Source organism: Acanthopagrus latus, chromosome 4 (assembly GCF_904848185.1).
Source record: "Acanthopagrus latus isolate v.2019 chromosome 4, fAcaLat1.1, whole genome shotgun sequence".
Lineage (NCBI taxonomy): Eukaryota > Metazoa > Chordata > Actinopteri > Spariformes > Sparidae > Acanthopagrus > Acanthopagrus latus.
The window spans coordinates 33,742,538-33,769,574 of record NC_051042.1 but is presented as its reverse complement, the minus strand read 5'-3'; the positions used below and the strand labels follow the sequence as shown (position 1 = coordinate 33,769,574).

At 43.5% G+C, this 27,037-nt stretch overlaps 1 protein-coding gene across 3 annotated transcripts in view; it reads left to right on the top strand.

Moving 5' to 3' along the window:
* LOC119017830 (multiple epidermal growth factor-like domains protein 11) overlaps positions 1–27,037 on the top strand; it is a 142,578-nt gene that overhangs the window by 84,282 nt on the left and 31,259 nt on the right. For all 3 annotated transcript variants that reach the window (XM_037094926.1, XM_037094924.1, XM_037094925.1), the window contains exons 10-14: positions 13,272–13,518; positions 15,473–15,593; positions 15,844–15,980; positions 18,236–18,448; positions 19,246–19,420. In XM_037094926.1, the coding sequence (XP_036950821.1) occupies positions 13,272–13,518; positions 15,473–15,593; positions 15,844–15,980; positions 18,236–18,448; positions 19,246–19,420 (893 nt within the window). The remainder of the gene's footprint in view (positions 1–13,271; positions 13,519–15,472; positions 15,594–15,843; positions 15,981–18,235; positions 18,449–19,245; positions 19,421–27,037) is intronic.

The window sequence follows — 27,037 nt, the reverse complement described above, 5'->3', positions numbered from 1 at the left end:
TTTACAGCCCCTTTTTCCTTTAAAACTTTACGCAGCAAACAGGGTTTCTTGTCTCCAGGGCGTCTGAAATGTGTTCAAATATTCTTTCTCCTTTCCATTTGTCTGTCCGTCTCTCACTCGCTGAGGAGACGAAGCGAAGGAGAAGCACAGCACACTACAGACTGTACAGCACCAGAACCAGGTTATGATCACTAAAAGGGGCAGAAGTGTGAAAGACTGTCATAAATCAGGTGAAATATGGGAGAATTACGACCCGCGAGGAAACGAGGAGAGGGCAGTGAAAAATGAGAGTCTGTCTGTAAAATCAGGAGGTTGACAAGTGAGACTACTGCTTCACTTACTGAGGTAACGTTACCTGAAGTATTTAAATATCTCGTTACTCACAGTGCACATCAGTTTCCTCATACTGTCTGAAACGCTCCTGTCTCTTTAAGGCCCCTCCTCCTGAACACCCAGTCTCTGCTCTGATTGGTCAACTCACACACGCCTGAGCCGGCACTACTAGCAACAACAGAGCAGCTGTGTTAAAATTGATTCCTATGTGCCACACTAGCCGCTAGGCATAAATTAAACAAATGTGGGACATAGTGACATAGTGTGATGTCATAAAGTCACAAAATTAAAGGCGGGACTACTAACGAGTCATTCAGGAGCAGTGCTTTCTGTGGGAGAGAGGAGCTTCTGTTGTTTGAGACTTTTTAGCTTTTAAGATCTTAAAAAGCACAACAGGTCTCCTTTAACAGTAATGCATTTAAAATTGTAAATAACGGGAAAGATTCAGTAAAGCTCATAGAAAACAGAAATAAATAACATCTGTTCTTCTGTTTCTTCGGTGGACAGATTGGGATTTTCTCTGTGTTTTGGGACTCGATCCCACCAGAGAAAGCAGGTTACACCCTCGTCTCGGTGGAGGAAACATGATGTCGTGTCCTATCGGCTGCCTGACATGCTAGAAAATTACTTTGGCCTTTCTGTGCATCTAAAGGGTTAAACAGCAGACGTGTCTCTGTGTGCTGGTGTCCCACCGCCGGCAGCTTGTCCCCTTTACCACAGGCCCGTCCATGTATATCCGATCGTGGGCTCGACTTTTGTGTCCGTCCGCCCGTGTCTTTTCCAGGTCCGCTCCCTGTGTGCATGCCCCTAATTTGTCCAGCTGGGCGGCAGTAAACTCAAATAAAAACCTGACTGTAGCTCAGAGCCGACCCCTGCAAACCCAGGACGTGATCAGCGGGGCAGAACCAAGACAAATGAGTGCGGTTGCTGCTCCATAGATCAACAGATGGCCCAGTGGCAGTCGGAGTGCTGCTGCGTTTTCGGCCACTCAGCACTATCCCTCTGCCTGCCTTATTGGCAGGGTGTTCCCCCTCGTTCCCGTCTGATTAGGCTGCCTGTCGATTCCTCTGACACGGAAACTCGTGCATCCTCGTCATAGGAAACGTCTCATCGTATCGGGGCTGATGTGACGACTTCACTCTCAGTTAAGACAAGAAGTTCATTGGGGTTTTTTCGACTTCTGAGTCCGTGTGATTCAGATTTTCTTTGATTCCTCCAAATAAACAAGCAAACAAAGAACCACCCATACTGCTGTGCGTGGAAAGCCCAGTCGTGGGTCTTTGGAAGTCAAGAATCAGTGTTCTCTTTGAGAATTGTGTTCTTGGTCGTCCACCAATTGAATTCCGACTCAATCAGCTGGAAAATAAAGCACAGTCAAGAGCCACTCAAGAGCAGCTAATTCAATCACAGATGTTTTTCTCTCCTCTTGTGAACGGAAACTTTTCACTGCAGACCTTTGTGGGTTTTTTTTTATATCATGCAGTTATATGCTATTACCTTATTGGCCACCCTGTGACTGTATTGAATGTAGAGCATAAGAGGGTTTGATTAATGAAAAACACTCATGCAGATGTCATTGTGCATGAGTGCTGTGACGTGATGTTTTCAGTATTAATTTAATGCTGGAGAGATTTTCTGTTTTCTCGCTCTGGTTAGAAAACGGCAGATTAGTTTGAATGTTTGTGCTCGAAGTTTACAGCTCGAGTTTTTCTGCCGGTGAAAATAGTTTGAGAAAAGAAATCAGCACGGCAAGGAATCTGTTCAACCTCTGCTCCGGTGTAGCAGCTCGGCAGCAGAGCAGCGCATCGATTCACACCTGGCAATAGTGCATCTCGACTGACCGCTTGTGATCTCATATTCCTTCCCCGCTCGATATCAAATATACATGTACAGCGCTGGGACAAGCAGACACAGTGTTTTTGGCATAAAGAAAAAAAAACTTAATGTAAAACATTTGCAGAATTTATTAGAAGGTCTGAATTGTTAAGAATTTGTCAGAGACAACATTTCACAATGTTCATAAAGTTTCTCCCAACTCAACAACTCACTAAATTGAGCATTTTCTTAAGGGAGTCTGGTGATTTTCTCCACATGCAACAAAAAATCAGCCTTTATTGGTTATATTTAATGGTGTTTTTAAAATTTGACATGTTTAGCATCAATAAAATGTTTCTTCTTTCATAAATGGAGTGTAAATGGTGAAATCAGTGTAAACAGTGTGTTCAAACAGCTGATCAGTGTTGGCAGGTAAGACTTTAGCACTTTAGACACAGAAGCAGACAGGCTGGTACAGACATGCTGCCACAAACTGACACTTTTTACAAGGAGACAAACAACTTCAGCTTCTCATTTAATGCTGAATTTACAACAAGGACACAATGATTTAAAATTGGTCGTTTCACAAAGTTTGTCAAGTCTCTCTTCACTCAACAACTCTTAAAATCAGCTGATTTGTTAAGGGAGTTTGGTGATGTTGTGGTTAGTGGTTCAGTGGTTGGATCAGATGAAACAGACAGTTTGCATCACAACAAACATCTTCTGCAAACATTGTATTGAAAACATTTCATTTACATTACAGTGAGAAACTTTAAAACTTTTTCAAGCAAACTGACAAATTCTTAGCAATCTGGGCTTTCTTGTAAATTCGGCAAATGTTATACCTTCAGTTCTTTCTTTCTTTGTGTAAAAACTGTGTCACAGTGCTGTCTGTGTTTATTTACATGTTTAGCGGAGAATGTTGGTTGGCTGGATGTTGGCACCAGGCCTGAACAGCTGCTCACTAACATTTCTTGGATAAATAAAAGTTTGGGGAATCACGTCTCTCCACACATTAATGACTGCAGCCCAGAAATGCATATTGAAATGTTTTTGTTTGGGCCACGTAGCAGTTTTGTGAAAGCAAAAACGGCTCAACCAGCTGACTTCCACCTGATAGTGACTAATGAATGATTATCACATTTGCATAGCGTTTGCCTGTGTCATGGAAAAGCAGGACAGTGAAACCCTTAAGGTTTTTCTTTTTACGAATGGCTGGAAAGACAAGAGAGAGCAGCATTTAAAGTGGGTGCAGCAGACGATTTAATGACGACATCAATCAGCCATGCACGGCGTGTGTGCACACATTACCTAAAGCACTCCACAGCTCTCTATTACACACTATGATCCCAAACGAAACAATGGTAAAACAGGGCCTGTGCCTCGGTGCCTAATCACATCATGTACTTCAGATTAGACTTTTGCTGAAAATTGCAGTCATCTCTAATAGAAATGACTTCTTAATGTGTCATAACCAAAGAACTAACAATGTGATGACGTGTAACAACGGCACATATTTGCACGGCCGCAATTTCCTCTTACATCGCACTCAAAGGTTGTCGGCTTATTAGTATAAATGAAGAGAATCTGATCAATTTTCATTTCACAGCTTCTTGATTATTCAGCAGCTGGTAGGACAGTCGATCATTAAATTATGAACAGACATGTGGCCATTTTTCAAGGTAGACCAACATATTTGATTGAACCCATTGGCATTAAGACAGTTAACATTAGCTAACAACAGCTAACATTAGCTAACGTTAGCATACATTAGCTACCATTAAATAAATGAGTATGTTGATAATCGAGGGAATTTACCTCTTTCTTTTTGTAACATGGTCAAACAGTAATGTTAGGAAGGAAGTGGCTGCATGCTAACGCTAGCTGTGATCCAACGGTAGATAAAAGGTTCCCAAATTAAATACGTCTCGATGTCCGTTAGGAATTTTTGTTATCCATCATCTTTGCAGTTGGTGATGAATGGAGAAGCTCTGAAATTATAACAATTTGTCATATTTCCTCCAATTAACAACATTTTACATCGCCCCCTGGTGGTAAAGTGAAGTCATATACAAAAGAATATAGTGAAAACATGATTTTGGGTTTTTTTTTTGTTTTTTGTTTTGTTTTGTTTTGTTTTTTAGCCAAGCCTGTTTTGTTATTAATGAAAATAAAACTCTGACATTGAAATATTCGTAATTTATCATTAAATAATATCTGTTGGCAGGGTTGCAGGTAGTCAGTCACAGTTGAGGCTGCTGAGAGGTCAGTCTGTATAATGACATCATTGGAAATAGTGCACGACATTCATGTTTTGTTTTGTGTAAATTTAAATGGCCAGGATGACTCATGACTGCATTACAGCAACACAAACAGCAACATCAGCCACTGCAAACATCAACAAGGAGATGAGGAGGGAGAGAAAGTCACCAGGCTCCATTATAAAATCACTCAATTTTGTGAGTTGATGAGTTTGGAGGAACTTTATAATCTTTGTGAAACTCTGTCTCTGTTAAATTCTTAATTACTGTGGTCTTCTAGATAATTCGGCAAAATGTTCCACATGAAATTATTTTTTTCTTTGTGCGAAACACACTGAGTCTGTTTCTTCCAGACGTGTTCGTGTTTGTTGTCACATAGAGTGAACAGAAGGTTTCATGACCAAAGAAAGTTTTCATATCCTGTTTATATCCTCGTGCTATCCTCTCTCTCTCTCTCTGCTGCTCACTTGTTTTTCATCAGCTGGTTTCCGGAGGCGCTGCAGCCCGTCAGCACCCCCCGTGCTCCTGCAGCCGTGGTTGTTGGTTCTGTATTCGTTACCACCACAGATGAATGACTTTACTGCTTTCATGGGAGCTCCGGCCTCCACATAACTCGAACCCTGATTACAATAGCGGCTCCTCTGGAATATGATTAAATAGATTAATGGGTGGCACCTTCTGCAAATACAGAGAATCATGAGGGTGCTAACATTATCAGTGTGGTTTTCTCTCAGAGGTTTAAACGCACTTGAACTGCTGCTTTTCTGACTCACAAACTCAGTCAGTTTGATCTCTTTGTGGTCTGTAACTGTGTTTCTAATGGACGTACATGTGAACAAAGACTGCACACAGACAAATGTCACTTTTCCCACCATGTGTTGACCATTAAGTGATCTGATATTTCAATATTTTTGCAAAAATGCGACTTAATGACAAAGTCATTCTCATCACACGTCCAAATCTTTGGATTCTACAACAAATCATCAGTGAATCAGCTGGTTGAAGTATTTTATGGTCATCATAAACGGAATTAATTCATCATTACGACCCACTACAAAGTTTTATTAGGTCTTCCTGCCTGTAAATGTCTGAATCATCTATTTATTTACTCAGATTTAGCTTCAGGAGGCTGAGACAGAGCTCCAGTGTCTGCTCACAGCAGGAACACAGCGCTCATCTCCACGTCTGCATTATTCAGAAGATGGAAAAGACAAGAAGTAAAGTAGGATTGATTAATTATCACACAATAACACCTGTCAGAGTAAATAAAGACCCGATGTGAAGTGGGAGGATTTAATGTCTAGCTGTTTGCCAAAGACATTAATCATGTACTGTAAACAATTGTTTAACATATTTTGCATTCAAGCTGAAGGCATTTATAAGAAAAGAGGTCAGTTTACTGCCTCATCTCCGTGGCGAGGTCGCAGAAGTCGAGACTTCCCTCCATCAGCAGCGATCTGCAGCTGGACGTCATGACGACGAGACGCCAAACTTTAACCTTCACAGGCCAAAACACCTGGTAGGTTTAGTGTTCAACATACAGAACAGGACAACAATTATTCCCCAAATATCCACATATTCTCCAGACCAGTGAAATGAAGTGTTGGTTTTCTACAGAAGCCTGAGAGAGAAGTGAGGGACGGATTTCACACAACATCATGAACACGTTTTTATTGATTTGATTATTGATGATTAAGAATTAAGTAGAATAAACATATTTTTTTTAAAAATCTCATACAATAAGGACTGAAATGTAATAAAACAATATGTTTCCCTCATTAAAATACAGTGTTTGTGTTTGTTGGGGTTTTGTTCTGTTAATGTTTAATTTAAGATATTTACAGATTTATAAACAATGTTACCACCTTTAAATATGGTGGAACACTGTTATAATACAAATGATGAGATTTAAGATTGCAGATTGATGCTGTTTTAAGCTGTTTGTTTGTGTTAAAATGGTGAACTGCCCTTTAAACATTTGACTTACATTTCAGTTTATGCAATACATTAACAGAAAGTTGATTAAAAATGAAAAATGTCCACAAGACATTATATGTATGTAAATGTGTAAATGTTACACAATACTTACTTTTAGTCTTCACAAACTTAAATCTAATTTTCTTAATGAAATTACAGAATTGAACTTGAATGTAACAGTTTCATCTGTTTAAAAAAAAAACTCAGTATTTATGAAATTATGATTTAAAAAAGTTGTTTTATGTGGAAGAAAACAAAAATAAATGTTGTGTTCATTCACAGGAATAGATGTTTTATATTACTTGACATTATACACGTACACTATATTACCAAAAGTATTCGCTCACCCATTCAAATGATCAGAATCAGGTGTTCTAATCACTTGGCCTGGCCCCAGGTGTATAAATTCAAGCACTCAGGCATGCAGACTGTGAAACAAGACATTTGTGAAAGAATGGGCCGCTCTCAGGAGCTCAGTGAATTCCAGCGTGGAACTGTCATAGGATGCCACTTGTGCAACAAATCCAGTCGTGAAATTTCCTCGCTCCTAAATATTCCACAGTCAACTGTCAGCTCTATTATAACAAAATGGAAGCGTTTGGGAACAACAGCAACTCAGCCACGAAGTGGTAGGCCACGTAAAGTGACGGAGAGGGGTCAGCGGATGCTGAAGCGCATAGTGCAAAGAGGTCGCCAACTTTCTGCACAGTCAATTGCTAGAGAGCTACAAACTTCATGTGACCTTCAGATTAGCCCAAGTACAGTACGCAGAGAGCTTCATGGAATGGGTTTCCATGGCCGAGCAGCTGCAGCCAAGCCACACATCACCAAGTGCAATGCAAGGCGTCGGATGCAATGGTGTAAAGCACGCCGTCACTGGCCTCTAGAGCAGTGGAGACGCGTTCTCTGGAGTGATGAATCACGCTTTTCCATCTGGCAATCTGATGGACGAGTCTGGGTTTGGAGGTTGCCAGGAGAACGGTACATTTCAGATTGCATTGTGCCAACTGTGAAATTTGGTGGAGGAGGAATTATGGTATGGGGTTGTTTTTCAGGAGCTGGGCTTGGCCCCTTAGTTCCAGTGAAAGGAACATTGAATGCTTCAGGATACCAAAACATTTTGGACAATTCCATGCTCCCAACCTTGTGGGAACAGTTTGGAGCGGGCCCCTTCCTCTTCCAACATGACTGTGCACCAGTGCACAAAGCAAGGTCCATAAAGACGTGGATGACAGAGTCTGGTGTGGATGAACTTGACTGGCCTGCACAGAGTCCTGACCTGAACCCGATAGAACACCTTTGGGATGAATTAGAGCGGAGACTGAGAGCCAGGCCTTCTCGACCAACATCAGTGTGTGACCTCACCAATGCGCTTTTGGAAGAATGGTCAAAAATTCCTATAAACACTCTCCTCAACCTTGTGGACAGTCTTCCCAGAAGAGTTGAAGCTGTAATAGCTGCAAAAGGTGGACCGACATCATATTGAATTCTATGAGTTAGGAATGGGATGGCACTTCAGTTCATAGAATGAGTAAAGGCAGGTGAGCGAATACTTTTGGTAATATAGTGTACATTCACACTCTTTTGTGTGTATTTAAAATAGTATAAACATGAAACTACTGTGAAATCTGGCGTTGTGTTCTCAGTGCAGCCGTCTGCACCACCCAGCTGTCTCCGTCAGAGGTGAAGCAGCGGTGGCTTCAGTCTGAGCTCGCTGGTGGAGGAATCCTTAAGACGGTTTATACGACAGGTTGTTTAAACACATCTGCAGTTACGACTGTTTACAGCAGCTCGGTGCGCCGGCTGTCCTACAGAGTGCAGAGACGCAGTAATCGTTCAGACGTGAAGCCGAGGTCTCGAGAAACGCCGGTCGCTCTGCTCGTCAGATCGTTCGTTTAAAAAAGATGCAACAATTGATCGGACAGTAAACGCTTCTGTGTGATGTGTCGTCCTGCAGGGCGGCCACAAGCTCTTGTCATTTGATTTAGAGGACTCGTCTCTCGGATGAGAAGATCGATAACACTCTCATGTCATGTCAGCAGAGACGCTGGACAGAAGATGAAATAAACAGAGTCTTGTTGTGTGTCCTCCAGCTTCCAGTCTTAAACTTAACATGCTGCCGTTTGTTTGACAGTTAAAGTCATCAGACGTCGACGTTCTTTTAGAGCAATCTGAGCCAGAAACAACCTCGACTCGACGTCCGCTGTGATGTTCGTGAGCGGTGTTGATTCGGCAGATTTTATCTTCAGCAGGATGCCAGCAGACAGACGGACGTCGTGAGTCATGAAGCTGATGTGCTCCTCTGGGTTTGAACTCATTATGCTGAGCTTTGTGCCACAGGGTTCAGTTTAAACTTAGAAGTCTGAAGTTCCTCCTGCTGGAGTCGATAAACAATTTGATTGCTTTTCTCCGTTTGCGTTCATATTGCACGTTAATGTGAGTCAGATAGAGCGTCAGGCTTCATGTTACGCTCCTGTTCAAGGAAAAATAAAGAAACCTCATCATAATGTTACGAAGTCTCGTCCTTCTGCGTAGGAGGGCTGTCCATGAATCTTCCAATTAGCTGCTGTATGAAAAAATAAGTTTTAACCATCAATATTTCAGTAAGTTCAGTGTGTGAGAGTGTGTGAAGAGCAGAGGCTGTAATAGACTTTATATTTGGACGATTCTGGTCCCGTTGTGCAGCTCAGAGTTCAGAGAGGATGTCATTTAAAAATGAAACAAAACGATTTTTCCATCACTAGAATACATAAATAGTCATTTGAGAATCATTCAGCTGCCACACACCAGTGTAAACGCTGCTAATCGCTGCAGCGTACAAACACTTAGCTCACCTCCAAACACGGAACTTTTCTTCTATTGAATTCAGCTTTATAAAGGGAAAGATTGCTGCACCGAGAGAGCTATTGAATCTGACAACGTGTCTTCAAGGTTTCAAAACGAGCCTCATCGTCTCTGTTGGATGATTTTTAAAAAAGGCTGCAGATGCATCCATGATTATAGCTGCAGCCGCGGCTGACAGAACATATGTGATGTTGGATTTCAACAATTTTATCAACCACAAAAAAGTGGTAACGGTTCAAAAGTCCCCTCGTCTGTTTTCTGTCTCGGCTGGTGCTCGAGCACGACGCTCTTATTCTGAAGGACTCACATAAACACTCACATTTCTGCATGTCGAACTTGGTCTTGTTGCGTCATCCCAGATGTTTCCAACAATGTTCAGATAGATTTTGAAACTAAAAAGTCTTTTCTGAGCTCTCCTGTCGCATCAGAGCAGGACCTGATGTGTTTATTCCTCCAGACGCTCCGGATCTGCACCAGATTCTACTCAAGACGCTCCACTGATTCATGTCATTACCAATCAATCATGTCATTACCAATCGATCATCTCTTTAATTAAATATCATGCTAGAGCCAGGGGAGGATTAGCCTAGCTTAGCAGCCTGATCGGGTCCAACATTCCTGTGTTAGCGATGTAAACACCAACACCAGTTAGCAGTGATTTGTTTCCCTCGTGTGTTTTCACCATGAATTTGATAGCTGGCCACTTCAGATATATTTCACCTTTAATACAACCTCATAATATATGAGAATGGTAGCGATCTCCTTATCGATAAGGAGGTAAGAGAGGTAATAAGTCTATTCACCCAAACCTTCCAACTATTCCTTTAATCAAGGACACTTTTGACTTCGACCTCTGGAAGCAGAGGGACTGAAGCCGCCTGGAGTCAAGAGACGGACACGTAGATGAAGAGCTTAAGGTTAAGAATCTAATCTAGGTGAGTTTCTCTCCTCGACACGAGAGAGAAAAAAGAGCCAAAGCTCTTCAGCAAGCTCAGATTTTATTATTGGCAAAGAGCGACTCCGCCATAGACAAACCTCGAAATATTCCTCAAAGAGTTAGCCCCTGCCAAAGTATATCATGCAGCTCTTAATTTAGTGCAGAAAGTTCTGCTTAGTGCCAGCGAGCTACTCTTGATCAAAGTCATTAGTCACTTGATTTGGACTCTTTGCTGCTGAATAATTGAGGCTGTGAGAGGATAAAGGATTTGACTATGCTGGCTCGCTAGTTAAGAGAAATAAAGAGAGCTCCCCTCTTTGAGAGAGAGGCTGGAGGAGGAGAGAGACGGCGAGAGGGCAGGAAGAACTGAGGGATGGAGAGAAAAACAGGAGGAAGGGAAGAGAGTGAATTAGAGAAAGATTGAAGCGGAGGGAGTGTGAGTCTGATTTATGCTTTGTCTGCTCGCAGCTCTGTCCACCGCAGTCCTGATGAAACATTTAACACTGAAATATCTGTAAAACTACCACCCACGTCTGGAGAGAAGTGCTCGCTAAGTCCGGACAAGTTTGCTCGTCTCTCCTCGAGCTCGGTTCCAGGGGTTTTTCCTTTCAACTTGAAGCCATTCGTTCACAGCTCTTGGCGCTCAGACTCGACTTCACTTCCCTTCTGGGGGGAAGCGCAGCTCACCCCGCGAGCATACATCAAAAAGATAATAGTGCTTTGATTTATATTATCTGAGATGATGTAATATACAATAAAATGTTCAATCTTTTTTTACTTGTTTTCATTTTAAGTCTCCTGCTTCTGATTTATGCCAGCGATTCATCTCCTCTCAGACCTGTGATGGATTTTCTGAACCCACAATCTGTTGAATCCGCTCGTCAGAGAGCATATAAAGGAAGCAGACGCCTGAAAGAAGAGATTTGTATTCCGGCCGTGTGTTTACAAGACGCTAAACAGGCTGGAAATAACTGTGCCCAGTAATATGTAGATTTATTTATTTTTTTGTAAATAAGGGTTCATTAGAATAAAGCACAAATAATCCATTGCCCCGCAGTCGTTTTACTCTATTCAGCAAAATCCTGTGGCTGCAGCGGCCGAGAGAATTAAAATGCTAAATGCTGAGTTTTCTGCTGTTTCAGCCTGATGGGACGACCGCGGCGCCGTACGGAGGAAAGTGCATCCATCACGCTGCGTGTCACCTCTGCAGGATGATGTTTGTGCTGTTATCATGTCACATCAGGATGAATGTGGAGCAGAATGTGAGTGTTGATGCTCCTGAGAGTCGGTCAGGTGTGTCCTGCCTGAAGGCCTCCGCACGCTTCACACAAACCAGTTTGTACAGCATCTCGTGGAGCGAAGGCAGGAGGAGGAGCAGACCTGCAGGCAGGTACGAGCTGCGCATCTTAACTAGGTGCTGCGAGGGATTCGTAGAGTTGCGTTTGTTTGTTTCCAAGAAGAATTAAAGCGACGTTATGTAATGAGGATTTGTACAGTTTGGTGCCACCTACAGGTTCATGAGTGCGACGCAACACAAAACTTATGTCACTGTAGTCAAATGTAGTGTCACGTTATGAGCTAACTACTGACAAAACTCCACACGTCGGTACAATATCACGTACGTCTTGAACTCAACATGCTCGGCTATTTTTGCCAAGCAGAAGTCTGTAGAAGCTGAAGGAACCTGAACTACAGCTCACTCACAACACGTACGGGGATAAAAGCATCCAGTCGTCAGCAGATCTGCTCCGTCAGATGGACGTTTATTTCTCTGTTATGATCGTTCCTGTCTGATGAAGCTCAGGATTGACAGTCTGAACAAACTTCTCCTCTACTTTCCTCTTTATCAGGCTGACGGGTGACGAGTCCTGACGATCTGACACGTGATTTGTTGCCTGAAAACGAGCAAAAGTGACGATCGCAGCACCTTTCTGAAAAATGTATATCCACTGAGAGACGATTGAAGCAGACGCACAACAAACAGAACTACAAACTCTGACTTTACAACTTGTACGTTGGTCAGTTTATAGAAAACCTGCAGTAAGACTCTCAGCGGTGGTGACGTTCGAGTCATGTGACCGTGATGTCGTCTGTTTGCTGCCTGCTGAAGATCATCTTGATGAACAAAACCTGCAAGTATCATGAACGTGTGCTTGATTGTGTTGGCAGTAATTACAGGTTGCTCTCAGGAAAATCACAGAGAGAGTGGAGGCAGATCAGCCGGAGGACGCCGGAGAGAAAAAATCTGATCCAGTTTCACCAGAACCAGTGATAATCGGTGCTGTGTGTGATGTAGTGATGAAGCGTTACACACTGCGATGCTTCAGCCTTTAGAAATATGATATACTACTGGGGAAGTTGACACGTGAGAACATTTTGAATAACTTTTGAAGAGTAAAATGTGGTTCAGCGCAGTTTTTTCCTCCCCAGCAACTCAACATCAGGGACACGGCGACAGACTCTCGCTGCAGCTGCTCCAGGACGGAGGATTACTTTCCTCCAAAGCATCAGATTAGCTGAAACTTTAAAAAAGCGTCTCCTGAAGTCTATTTCTGTGCTTCGGTGTGTTTGTGTTTATTCTTTTAAAGTCACTATATAAATCGAGTTGACTTGGCTCGCCTGCTCTTAGGTATGTGTTGGTTTGAAGAGATCACAGACCAGCTGGGCCGGTAAACATGAAGTTTAACTGCAGATCCAGAACTTTTCATCCTCTCATCGACTCTCTGCAGAGTTTTCACATCTGCTGCACTCAGGGAAGATTTCCGAGGCGCCTCGGTGGAGGTTAGACCTCTGTGAACTGTAGTTTTTAATGACAGAATGAACACGTTGGCAGCAGAAGATGTCAGCTCACTCTAACCTGTTAGTCTGCAGCTGTTGACCTGAAATTACTCGACGAACCCCTGAAAAACTCCAGAAGAGCAAAAAGTGGACTGACTGTCAACTTCTTTTAGTTTTTGCTTTGAGTTTTGCTGAATATGCGTTGTGCACGTTTGTCTTTCCTCTACGTTTTATCCTCCCTTAACACTGATGTTGACACTGTTTTAAACCGTGTGTTGACTCATCTTCCTCATCTTCCTCCTCCTCCTCTTCTTCTGTGTCTCCAGGCTGTGAGAGTGACTTCTGGGGGCCCCACTGCACCAACAAGTGTCAGTGCCGGAACGGGGCCAAATGTAACCCGATCACCGGAGCCTGCGTCTGCACCGACGGTTACCAGGGCTGGCGCTGCGAGGAGCCCTGCGACGCCGGCTTCTACGGCAAGGACTGCATGCTGGAGTGTCAGTGCCTCAACGGCGCCACCTGCCACCATCAGACCGGCGAGTGTCTGTGTGCGCCCGGATACACCGGAGCCTTGTGAGTGCTTAATTCGCCCAGCTGGATGTGATGCTTGTGGCTCAGAAGCCGCTGAAGTCAAACACTGAAATTAGACAAAAAGGGGTTTATGTCACAGCTGTTTGCCATCTTCCACCTTCTGCCCACCTTTGAGCTCATCAGTCTTAATATTCTGCAAGCTGAAGCCATTTTACTTGAATCTGCTCGATAACAGCCGACAAACTGTCTCACTGAAGCAGCTCTGTGAGTCAGGTGTTTAATATTCTCTCTGTTTTAAATCTTCTGTTTTCCTGACACAGTTCTGTGTTCAGCACATCTTCATCAGCGCTGTGAAAAGCTGTAAAAGTCTCACAGTGCCTGATATTAAATGTACTTAATTATCAGAAGGACATTATAGATGTCTTTCTTTATTTCAAAAGTTGAGAAAACAAATTTAAAGATACTCTTCTTTGGCTCTGATGCAGCTTGTAATCTGAAAACAATCATAAGTTGCAGAATTACAGTAAAATCTCAACAATTACAAAAAACAGGAAACAGGAGGAAACGACTGTGTTCCTCCTGTGTTGCAGTTTGGAAACGCTCCTGAAGGTGTTGTGTTCTCAGAGCTCCTCGTACAATCAACAAAATCACACAGTTTGTGTCTGGAGAGAAAAAAAAAAGTGCAGCAAAAAAAAAAAGAAACACTCGAGACAAAACGAAAAACAGTCTTGTTCAACCAGCGAAAGAAAACAAGACTGGAAAACAAAATAACAGAGAGAAGTTCACCTCTCCGCTCTGTAATCTGCTGCTGATCTACGTCACAGCTGCTGTGGTCGTCTGCAGTATCGGAGACGTACACGCTCACATCTCACCTGCTGGTTCTGTTCCGTCTGCAGGTACCAGATCTGTTGTGTCGCCCACGAAGTGACATTCAGCGTCCCGTTTTTGTCTCCTTCAGTTTTTTTCTATTGCTCGGGTTGATTTTCTAACTAAAACCTCTCTAATTGTCCCTGAACTTTCTCCTCCGAGTGTCCAGCCTCCATATTCCAGATGAGAGGAGAGTTGATGAAAATGTCAATAAGCTCATTTGCGTTGCCGTCGTGTCCTCGGAGAACCGAGCTGAACCGGCGCCAGCGAGCGAGGACATGTTAACTTTTAATGCTGTACTTTATGTTTCTTCAGGGTTCAGTTGTCAGTTTTATGTCGTCACAACGCTGTGATTATAATCTGGTCAGGTTTAGGCACAGAAACACCTGGTTAGTGTTGGAAAAAGATCATTCTTGGATTTAAATACCTGATTCTGTCGCCACAAACACGGCTGGAAAATGTTCTGACTGCTTGGTAGAAATATCCAGGAACTCGATGTCTAAATTTGTTCCATCAACCTGTCCGACTTATGACATGGAAGAGAGCGAATGTGCAAGTAATGTCAACGTTATATTTAAGGTACTGTAGCAAATACAGAAACGTTGATGTGAGACTCATCCTGAACATGTCTTTAGTTGCACGTCGTGGAGTTTTAACCTTGTATATAAAAAACACATTTTATATACAAGGTTACAAAAATGACTCACTATCTTCAGAACAAAAACAAAAACACAACGTAAACATTTACTGACTCAACCCCTCGTGTTGGGGCAGGTTCCATCCTGTAAGGTGGATTTGAGATGTATACATCACAGAGGGGATCCGTTTCAAACCGGATCATCAGAACCTGCTTAAACAAAGTTTTTATGCTCATCATCTTTCATGCTTCCAGACTAAACACACCAGTGGAAATGAGTTTAAAGTGCCAGAATACAACCTTCGTTTAAAAGTTTAATTACGATGACAGAGGCACTTTTAAGATTTACTGTATTTTCGTTTTCAGGTCAACTTATTTTCAATGGGAGTGCTACGGACACTTTAGCGATGGCATCAAAATGTCTATCTTTAATCTATATTGAATCTCAGTGAGTCTGACGAGCTCCGTGTCTCTCGTGTCTTCTCCCTCCAGCTGTGAGGAGCCTTGTCCTCCTGGTAAACATGGCTCCCTGTGCGAGCAGCGCTGTCCCTGTCAGAACGGAGGAGTGTGTCATCACGTCACCGGGGAGTGCTCCTGTCCCGCCGGCTGGGTGGTACGACCCGATTCCACATGTTTATCAGAGCTCAGCTAGTCGGGACTCTTTCAGCCCAAATCTGAGACTGTCGTGTTCGTATGTGAAGCTGAGAATGAATGTTTTGTGCTATTACAGCTGTTTCATATCCAGAAAATGTGTTTGTAAGATGAAATAAGCTGATTTCAGTCTCCACACTGAACCTGGTGCGACTCTGGCAGATATCTGAATTTCCTGTGAGACATGTTGGTCATCTGATCTCCGTCCTCAGGGTCCGGTCTGTGCGCAGCCGTGTTCGTTCGGTTCGTTCGGCATCAACTGCTCTCAGGAGTGCACGTGTCGGAACGGAGGCCTGTGCGACCACATCAGCGGTCAGTGCCAGTGCACCGCCGGATACATCGGAGAGAGGTACAGTACGACCAGATCATGTCAAACTGCACCTGACGAGGTAATATCTGTCTGTGGACATGCCATGACATCACAACAGTGAAGGAAACAGTCAGGACACCTCACAGGTGTGTAATTTAGATCGAAATGAAGGCTGAGTTTAAGAAACGGTTGTGGTCAGAGCCAGAGGGACAGAAGCCGGCGTAAGGAGACGCCTGATGTCCCATTCAGATATATTTACATGTTCCTGGACACACCTGTTTATTTATACTCAAGAGATCATTTACAAGACAAAGAAAAAGGAAAAACAGTATCACAGCAAGTTCATCATCTGATAAAACTTTCAATCACATAAAACCCTGAAGATGTTGCTGTTATGTTGGATGATGTTCATTGATTAAATAAAATGATTGGAAGTAAAATAACGTCCTTTACCTCACAGTTAACATACAGTTAACACAGCTGTGTGATTAGAAACACAAAGATAAGATGTCATGTTAATATTCCTCCTCCTCTCTCCTCAGTAATAATGTTTTTAATGCCATTATTCAGTTTTCTCTTTTTTTTTCCGTCTGCCCCTGATCACCTGAAGTGGGAGACTTTCACCACGAGCCATTTGAAATCGTTTCCTCCTTTATTTCCTCCGTCACGTCCGCCTCTCTCCAGCCTCACCTCCTCCCTCAGGTCTCTCTCTCTCTCTCTCCTCCCACTCTGTCCATCTTTGTCCCTCTCCCCCTCCATCCTTCCTCCCAATTGAGCCAAATTACCTCCATTCATTTAGGCCCCCGACAGGTGAATTAGCCTACATGGAATAATTCTTAGATTGAGTTCTCCTCCAGTCCGTCCACGTTCTAATGGAATTAGCCGAGATAAGAGTCCTGAGGAAGTCGGCATGATTTAAACGTGACACACGGCAGAAATCCTCACTGAGCCATTTTAATTGAGTGATTTGTCTATTTCCTAATGGCACCAATGTGCAGACGTGTTGAGAATGATGCAGCAGCAGAACTTGAGCTTTAACTCGGCTTCTGTCCGTTCTCTGACGCTCAGATTCTCAGAATAATGTGTCACCTGTTAACCTTCTGATGGTTCACAGCCATGTGAGGAAAATGGAGAGTGAATCAGTCAAAGTCCTTAAAGATTTAAAGATATAATATGAACTCATTCTGTATTTAACTGTCCAGAAAAGGACCTTTGTTATATATTTGTGTTGTGCGCTTAAATTATCAGAAATGATTCCAACAAGACTACTCAAGGTAACGCAGCGTTTCTATAAGTACCTGGTCTGTGAACGTTGGTGTCTGAGTCAGATTCTCATCAGTCCTGCTGGTTGTTCAGGGCTGTAAACATCAGCCAGTTTGATGTTTGTGTTTATTTGCTTCACTAACGTGGCGTTTTTCTGCCATAAACAGCCAGTTTACTCTGCTGTGGCAGGACTGCTACTGTTAGCAAGCAATTCAGGTCAAGTCAGCACTCAGGAGAGACTCTGGTTCTGGTTCTGGTTCTGGTTCTCTGTCTCCTCTCTGTAAAGTTACGTTCATGAGGTAGAGTCCATTTCCACCTCCAGATCACTGCTGCAGTCAGACTGATTGACAGGAGGGAAGATGAATCCAGAAAGTGACAAAGTCGTCTCTGAGCTCTCCTCCTGTCGGATCAGAGCAGAACCTGACGAGTCCGGCTCTGATCCAGACTGTCAACCGGCTGCAAAGAGCTCGACACAAAACTCGTCCAACACATTTTACTTTGTTTTGTTTCTCCTCTAGTGGCAAACGTGTAACGAATGATCGAATGTGCAGCTTTGTATTCCTCTAGTAACACTTCATCGTAACATTATTAATAAATGGCACGTTGATAGTTAACTGGACTTTAGTTAATAGTTATTTCATCGTGTCACTAAAACAGTTCCTTCAGGCAGAAACAGAAAACTTTGCAGCTGTCCCCCTCGCAGTGTTTCTCTGTGGTGCTACTGTTAGCAGCCTGGCTACAGCTAGAAAACGCTGATCTCAGTGCTGTGAAAAGTCAGAGTGAAACACCCAGCTGTATTAATGAGTCGGCAGCCGTGTACTCTTGTTAGAGAATAACTGATTGTGGTTGGTAAAATTTCACAGGAACCTTCGGAGGAGATGAGGAGGAATCTGAAAAATATGTTTAACAATGTTGTATTATCTCTTATATATCTCTGAGTTCCGTTTGAGAGACATCTTTTCTTTTTTTAGTAAGTCTGACCAGAAACACTGGTATTTATTATATCTGTTTTTGTTTTGACACCGACCCAGATGCCAGGATGAATGCCCGGTCGGCACCTACGGGCCGCAGTGCGCCCACAAGTGTGACTGTCAGAACGGGGCCAAGTGCTACCACATCAACGGGGCCTGTCTGTGCAACGAGGGCTTTAAGGGCCCCAGCTGCCAGGACCGCTTCTGTCCCGCCGGCCTGTACGGACTCATCTGTGACAAATACTGCCCCTGCAAAACTGCAAACACACTCAGGTGCCTCAACACTGCACAGCACAGTACGAACAGAAGAAGGTTAAACACGAATCCCTGAAACTGTCGACGTCTTTGTTCTGCAATGTCAAGCAGTTTTCGTACGGATCTTTTCTCTTTACATGTTTGTACTTCTTCAGTTATAATCCGTGAAACCTTCACTTGAGATCTGTACGTCTTTGTCTTCAGCAAAGAAAGGCTGAGTTCAGCATGTTTCAGAGTACTTTAAGTGTCTGGTTCAGGAGATTCAGTCTTCGTCTCCTCCCTCTGTGCTGATGTAACGTCAGGTGAAGTGTTGAAGTTCACAGAACATTTCTGGAGCTTCACAGTAAAACAGAGTTGCAGCGTTCTGCTAAACAGCTGACGCGAGTGTTTGGAAGCACCGAGATCCCAAACTAATTGGAAGAGATGAACAGTGTTCACGTGCAGCCTGTCTGAAGCTGGTGCACAAGCTCGGCTGCACATCGAGAGTCTAGATAACGTCTTTTTTTTTAAAAATCAGTTCATGATCTCGGTGCTTCTAGATGTTTGGATTACACCAGATGAGCTGTATGGAGCCACTTTATGTTTTTCTGTTCGTTTTTTTTTTTTTATTTTAAATCAAGTCTCCAGCTTCTTCAGCTGTTTAGCAGAACGCTGCAACTCTGTTTGCTGTGAAGATCCAGAAATGTTTTGTGAACTACGACACCTCACCTGACTTCCCGTCAGCATGGGTGGAAGAGAGGAGGACTGAGTTTTTGAGTGAACTGTTCCTTTAAGTAGAGACTGGTTGACTGACTTGTCCTCTCTCGCCCTCTCAGCTGTCACCCTCTGTCAGGAGAGTGCACCTGTGCAGCGGGATGGGCGGGGCTTTACTGTAACGAGACGTGTCCGGCAGGTTACTACGGCGAGGGCTGCAGGGAGCTGTGCAGCTGCGCCAACGGAGCCGACTGCGACGGCGTCACTGGAGCTTGTGTGTGCGCGCCGGGATTCATAGTAAGTAGAGAAACACACCAAGAGCTGCAGGAGTTTCATAACACTGATTTTGAGTTATTTAGTGTTTGTGTGACTTTTCTTGAAGATCTAACAACGTGAATATACAGTTTTCAGGGGGGACGGTTCTTTGTTTCATTTGTTGTTCTGTGGAATATCCACAATAACTCTGACTTTCTGCACAGACAGATGATTAAATACATGTTTTTAAAAATTTGAGGACAAATGAAAATCCTATCAGAGCGCAGCACACCTCCACGCGCCCTACGACACGCTGCAGGTCGCTGCTTTAATCTCATCAGGGAACTGAGACGCCGGAGAAATTAACTCCTGTAGGACTCCTCTGTGTGGTTTCTGTGGTTGCCATGGCAGCGAGTTGGAAAATGATTCAACCATCATCAACGTAGACAGCAGACTGCTGACTTTGGCAGGAAACTGTGGAGATGTTGGCGGCCGCTGTGTACTGTAAGAAAGAACAATACAGGTCCAGTCAGTGTTTGTAATGAGCAGGTCCAGACTGTGTTCTGTAAGTCAGAGAGACCCAACAACACCGTGAGCGAGCACATGGTGACAGCAGTGACGAAACACTGACATTGAACGTTTGATGAGGTTATTGAGATGGTTCTCTACGACGTGCGAACCTCACCTGGTACATTAAAATCTGCGTCAGCAAAGATTACACACTCTGAATCCACTCCAGCTCCCACAGCGCCGTAAACATTTAGGGACAACTGTGTGAAACATTCACTCCAAAATATCTTTTTGCACTGCAGCTGCATGGACTCCACAAGTTAGTGTAAAACCTGCAGACTCACATGAGAGCCCCGTGTCCACGTAGCGTCTTTTTTTTTTTTTTATGAGAGCCAGAGTTGTTTTTGAATCATGTTCCTGACCAAGGCGATAATATTCACTGTATTTTTGTCTCATATGGATCACGTCATGCACCGACATCCTCCTCACTCTGATGTCAAGTAAAAACAAACGGCTAGTAAACCACGAAGGGGCAGCAGCCATCATACAGCGGCAGCTGTCAAAGAGTCGAGACACACTGTATTTGTGATATAGTGGATGAGATGCATGGCAGCTTTTGCACACCTCAGGGTCGACAGATGCTCAGGAGAAGACCAGAGGCCTCCTGCTCACCGTCCACTGCACTTTGGATTTAGTTTACTGACAACATGTTCATGTCTCAAACTTCATCAGGTTATCTTTCAGGTGAAGAGATGAAATAGTTGCACAGAGCTGTTGTATGTGGTTTTGAGTTTGCCTCGTTGTGTTGTGTTATCAGTATCTTGAGTCTTACAGAATGTGTATTAATGTCATTCAATTAATGAAGAGTTGTTGATTAAAATAATGGAGACCCCAGGAGGAGAAGCTTCTCTGTTAATACAGAAGCAAATTAATCACCAAACAAACAACCCTGCATCAAATCAAATCAGGTCAAATCAATTATTTTTGTATGCAGCCCAAAATCACAGTCGCATTGTGAGAATCTGAGCAGTGAACAACATCCGTGGTCCAACCATCGCTTTGTGCTCTACAGTCATTACTGGACACGATGATTGGATCGCAGCAGTAGACACACAGCGCCTCAATTTTAAGCGATCACTCACCAAAAATCACCTCTGCTGTAGACGGTGTGCGAAGCTAAAATGACATTTTCACCACCTGCCTTTCTGTTTTAAGAGAAACAGCGTCGTTGATCAGGAGGCTGTGCTGCTGCCGAACAGCCGTCCTGATGTATCAACCCGAGAGATAACGTCCAAGTCCTCCACGACTGTCCCAACCTTTTTATAAACAAACTCTTTTATAAATCCTTTCTATTCCCGAGTGCGTGAAAACACAATATTCAGACAAAGAAGCACTCATCTCCTCAGAAGGAGTGAAGCTGAAACACCGTGTGGAGTCAGAAGTTTGGTGTCTCTGTTCGGTTGTGGACACGTGGAGGTAACGTGTGCCGGCTCGGCTGCAGGTGCAGAACATCATCCATCAGCTGCTGTTGACGGTGCAGCTTCTCTGCACAGTTACATGGTGGGTGATGGAGGCGGCTGCAGGTGCAACCTGGTGATATAGGTCAGCCTGCAGGAGAGAGGCTGGAGGTGTCAGAGCAGAGTGTGTGTGTGTGTGTGTGTGTGTGTGTGTGTGTGTGTGTTACAGTGGATTCAACACTTTATTACAGGCTGCTGTTGTCAGTGTGTGTATGATTGTTCAGCTGTCATCGTGAGACCGCCTCCATCTTTAAGGCCTCAGTGTCACAGTCAGGTTTTCTTCAGCACCTCCTGGTTTATTACCAGACTCACACTTCCTCCACACTTCCTCCTTTCCTTTTCTTCCTTTCTTCCTTCCTTCATTCTGCCATATCTCATTTCCTTTCTTTTTTCTGTTTTCCCATGCTTCTTTCTCTCTTCTCTCTTCCCTTTATTTCCCTACCTTTCCTTCATTCCTTTGATTCTTGTTTTCTATCTTTTTCTTTCCCTACCTTTCCTTCCTTCCTTCCATCCTTCCCTCGTTCTTCCCTTCTATAATCCTTTCCACCTTCTGATCCTTCCTTTCTTCCTCCTTTCCTTTTCTTCCCTCCTTACTTCCTTCTGCCCTTTCTCCTTTCCTTTATTTTTTGTCTTCCCATCATCTTTAATTTCTTTCTCCCCTCCTTTATTTATTTGCCGTACTCTCTTCCTTTCCTTCATTCCTTTGATTCGTGTGTGTGTGTGTGTGTGTGTGTGTGTGTGTGTGTGTGTGTGTGTGTGTGTGTGCAGCAGTAACTGGTGTGTGTGTGTGTGTGTGTGTGTGTGTGTGTGTGTGTGTGTGTGTGTGCCGTGTCACCCACGAGCAGAGAGATGACGGGACTCTGATAATCAGACGGAGAAGGAGCAGGTCTGAGCAGACGAGGGAGGGATGAGCTGAGGATGAACGTCCGTTTGGTTTACAGCAGCTACATTCAGACTGATGTTGCTCTCGGCCGAGTGTTATTGATTCAAACTGAATTTATGCTGCGCTGGTAACTCACAGTGTGTGTGTGACACTGTGTGGACAAGAAACCGAGCTTTAAACAGAATTTGTATGTGGTTTGTCACCAGTTTGGACACATCGATCAATACCTGTAAGCAGGTGCAGCTCTGGGCCGCGGCCGGCCCGATCTGCAGAGCAACACTGCTGATGTTTTCATGGCATGAAGAACTGCTGTGTTGCTTCTGTGAGGAGGAAAGAATGACAGACAGGTTTTCTCCCAAACAAACAGTTATTTACAGTCTCTGAATCAGAAAACGGTCATATCTTCCAGAAAACCTCCACTAGATATTGTCACAGTTTGTGAAAGCCTCGTGGTCGTTGTGTTTCTGAACATGTCTGTGATTGGATCCTTCGCTTCTCCATCAAATCATTGTTTACAGGCTTCTTGTGGAGTTTCTGGCTGCAGTAGTCAAACAAGTGATTCACAGCAAGAAGACCGCAGATGACTAAACATGGACGTGCTGTAAACAATGCAGGTCTAAAATACTATAAATGAAAAGGAAAGCTGTTTAAAGAAAAGCTGTCAGAGCTCAGAGATCCAGACAGTTTAATTTGGTGAGTAACACTGAACATGTTCGTCGACAAGAAAACAGAACAACAGAATTTATTGACCCGTTTAGTTCAAAATGCTGTAATGAAAACTCTGAATCCTTTAGAACAGATAGTGCTGCTGCTCAGGATGCAAACAGACAAATTAAAATCATTTCTGTCAGTTGAAGGCTATTTATCTCCAAAACACCCAAACACACGCCCGTCTGTGAAGGCAACTCAGCCCCCAGAGTGAATGTCAGCGAAGTACATTCAAACTGAAGGTTTCTTTATGATGCAACTTCACTTCGCTTTCTAAAATAACTGTTTTAGTTGCCAGGATCACTGATGTTGAGGGTTAGACTTACAGTTTTGGTCGCCACAGCTGCAGGTTTCCTTCAGGTTTCCTTCAGGTTTCCTTCAGGTTTCCTTGGTTGTTCTGCTGGTTTGCAGAGATCAACAGCTCGTGTTATTTCCTGGAGACTCGTCTGAGGTAACTACAGGCTGGTTAGGCTTCAGGAGAGAGTGCAGTTATGTCAGAGGTTCAAATTAGGGAACTGAATCACTCAGTCAAGCTCAGGAGAGAATTGTGTTCCCATCAATAACAGATTTGAGCTTCAGCCTTCAAGATGAAACTCTGAAGCGCGACACACCCGCCAAACTCTGACCAACACAAAGGTCCAGTTACGGTGCAGATGGTCCTCACCTCATGTTATTAGTCTGTCCATCCTGATATGACTGATGGAGTACAGATGGCACATCATGACTTTTTCCTCGTGAGCAGAACATTTCCCACAAGCTGTCGTCAGGTCTGTTTTCTGTCCCGTCCATATCACTGCAGGGTCACACGGGAGGTCAGACTGCCGCGAGGCGCCCTGCAGCGCCGCCTGCTCCGCTTCCGTGTCCATACTCACGTCTCTTTTATTTAGTCCACGTGCCGAATCCACACGAATCTGGCAAGAGCTCCCGTCTTAAAGAGAGTTTCAGGCAGAGGGGGAATATATGAGACACAAAGAGAAAACAAACATCTTTTTTAGGCAATAAAAAATCTATTCTACATTAACCCAAAACACAATTATGAACCTGAAAATGAGCAGAAAATGTCCCTGTAACTGAATTTAATTGGAGCTGTAATGCTGAATACAGTACAGTCCTACTTTTTTGTTCCCTTTGTAGAAATAAAATCAAACCAACAAAGCCGCCGAGCGCGACTGAACTGCATTTGACAGGATGTCCTCGTTAACCGAGCGACCTCCGATAAACTTCAGCACAGCCGCTCGTTACCAGTTACACAAAAACATCACGCTGCGCTGAATCACAGCACACATGTAACACAGGAACTCATCCACTGAGACAGATCTGACCAGAGTCAAATTCTGATCGAACAAAGACTAATTTCAGAGTGTTTGCGACATTTCTTAAAGCCTGTTCATCAGGGATGATGTCATCTTAACGAGGTCTTTTAGAAACACGTTGGGTTTTTTTTAACCTTTCTCTACCCGTCGTGTTGCTGAGAGCAGCCTCTCACACTGTAACACACACTCACACCTGAAGGCAGGAACGTGTATAATGAAGTGCATTCTGGTCAATATTATCCAAAGCTTGTGGGCGGGGTTATAAACCGGATGACCTGCTGGCCTCACGCTGCTGCTGCGATCCATAGAGGAGCGTCTAATTACCTCGACTCTCTCAAGTTATCCTTCAGTTTTTCTTTTTTTTTTTTTTTTACTTGAAATAATGTTTTATGTAATCCTCCAGTTAAAAGACCAACGCTAACATGTTTATTTATTTGTTTTATTTATTAATTTACTGCATGGAAAAGAAGGAAAAATAGAGGCAACAAGCTGATGAAGATCCGCGCTGCATTCAGAGTTGCATGATAAATATCAGGATCCATCGATCGGTGCGTATTTGTTATTCCACAGGTCACTTGTTAGAACTCTTCCTTCCCCGGGGAAATTGTAATGGTTTCCCGTATCGGACCACACGTTATTTATTAACAAAGTTTTTTCAAAAAGTCCTTAATTCACCAACTTTTTAATAAGGCTTCACCTCTCTTCTCCTGTCTTTGCACATTTGGCTGCCTTTGTGAATATTAGATTAATAACGATTTAAAGGCAGCAGGTTGGAAGCAAGGCAGCTTTAATTAGCACAGTTTATATGTTGAAGGTCCTGATCAATGCGACAGCGAGCTGGAGGTTCGGGTTGTGTCGAGCTCGCTCTCACAGCATGCTAACAGAGCGGAATAAGGTTAGACGTCCTGCTAATGCCAAGCTGTCCTTCTAGCAGCTCTGACCATGTTCTCTATTGATTGGACAAGTGCAGATGTCATGTTTCTCAGCGGGGACTCCATCAGTGATGATCGCCCCTCTCCTCCATAATGCATGCACTTCTATGCTACTTTACATTTAATGCTGGTTTATAATGAATTTAAAGATGGACCCTGAGTGAGACCTGTTTCCCTGGAGATGAGCAGCGGGAGAGAGAGAGATGGTGACAACTCGCTGCCAGTTAAGTCTGGTGTTCGTCGAGCTGCAGTGATGCAACTGAGCCGAGCAACACGTCTCCTGAAGAATAAAAGAACAACTGACAGTGAATGTGGGATGTAGTTATTACAGCAGCTAGCAGTTAGCATAACACTGCAACCTGTCAGGGTTGGTTTGGGTTTTTAGTTGAAAGATTATCCTCATGTGTTACGTTTTATTTTCCACTTCCTGTCTCTGTCTGTCTCTGTGTATTTAAACAGGTCATGTTATATATATTATTTAGGGGTCGTGGTATGTTTACATACTTTCATTTTCTTTTTCTCAATTTTTTCTCATAAGGTGCATCGCTGCAGTCATCCCTCTTTTTTTTTTAAAAAAGTATTTTTTGGCCTTTATATGGCTTTATTGATAGTTCAGCTGAAGATGTGACAGGACACCTCTGTACATCGGACGTCTGCTCGGCCAACTGAGCTAAACAACGCTCTGAATTATCCCTGTTCACACTGTGTCTTTATCACTCTGTTTTAGCTGCAGAGTGAGACATCTCGCCTCATTTCAATCTTTGGTGAGAGTTGAGACAGACAGGATGTGGCCAATCAGAGGCAGAGTAGGGCGGGTGATGCAGAGCGAGGTAGTGCGATCTAAAATAACGCCACTGCAGCAGCAGCAACTGTTTGTCTGCTGACTGACTGTAGATAGATATATAAATATATATATTCATATGATGCCTGTTACACAGTGACACATGTAAGTTATGGAAGTGAAGGCTCAACTCCAAACTAGATAACTCATCAGCCCAGTTATGTACGTTATCTGTTATCGGCATATAAAGAAATTAAATCTAATAACACAAAGCCAAATTGCTTTTGTTGACTTGCAGCATCTGCACACAGCAGGTGGAGGTATACACCTTTATTTTCTGAGCAGCCAATAAAAACAAACACAAACACTGTTGTTGCAGCTGTGTAGAGCCACACAATGTAGACGAGCCGCACGTCAGCTGAATAAAATCTATAACGTGCATCTCTAGTGTCCAGTATTTGAGTGACAAGGAACAGTGAAGCAAACGATACAATTTCAACACAAAAGGTGACTTCGGTAAAAGTTTCTCACCATCAACACAACGTTTACTCTCGTCCGCCGTGTTTACTCGGCAACGTGCGGACCAACAACTCGGGCAGCACATGAAGGTTTGTTGGCTCGGCTGTTTCCCCTCATCAGTCCTGTTCTCACCCAGCAGATTTCCCCCGCGTGGTTTGTTTACTTTTCTTGGATTCTCTTTTAGTTGCTGTTTGTTCCTTTTGCCTCTTTGTGTGTCTCGTGTTTGAGTCTATTTTAGCACAAACACAACCACAGAAAACACTCGCAGATCGAATGCATGTCAGTAAATCTGTACGTTGATTAATCAGACAGACGGGTCACGGAGTCACTAACAGTGTGTGTGTCATGGACACTCCGGGTTTGTTTCACCGTGGATGTTTTTGATGCAGTATATAGAGCAGAAATGTCATCCTTTGAATTCAGACACTCAGATAAAACGCCCGAGGCGAACTGCAGTGCTCTTTACTACAGAGTGAACGGGCAGTGCATGTTTCCT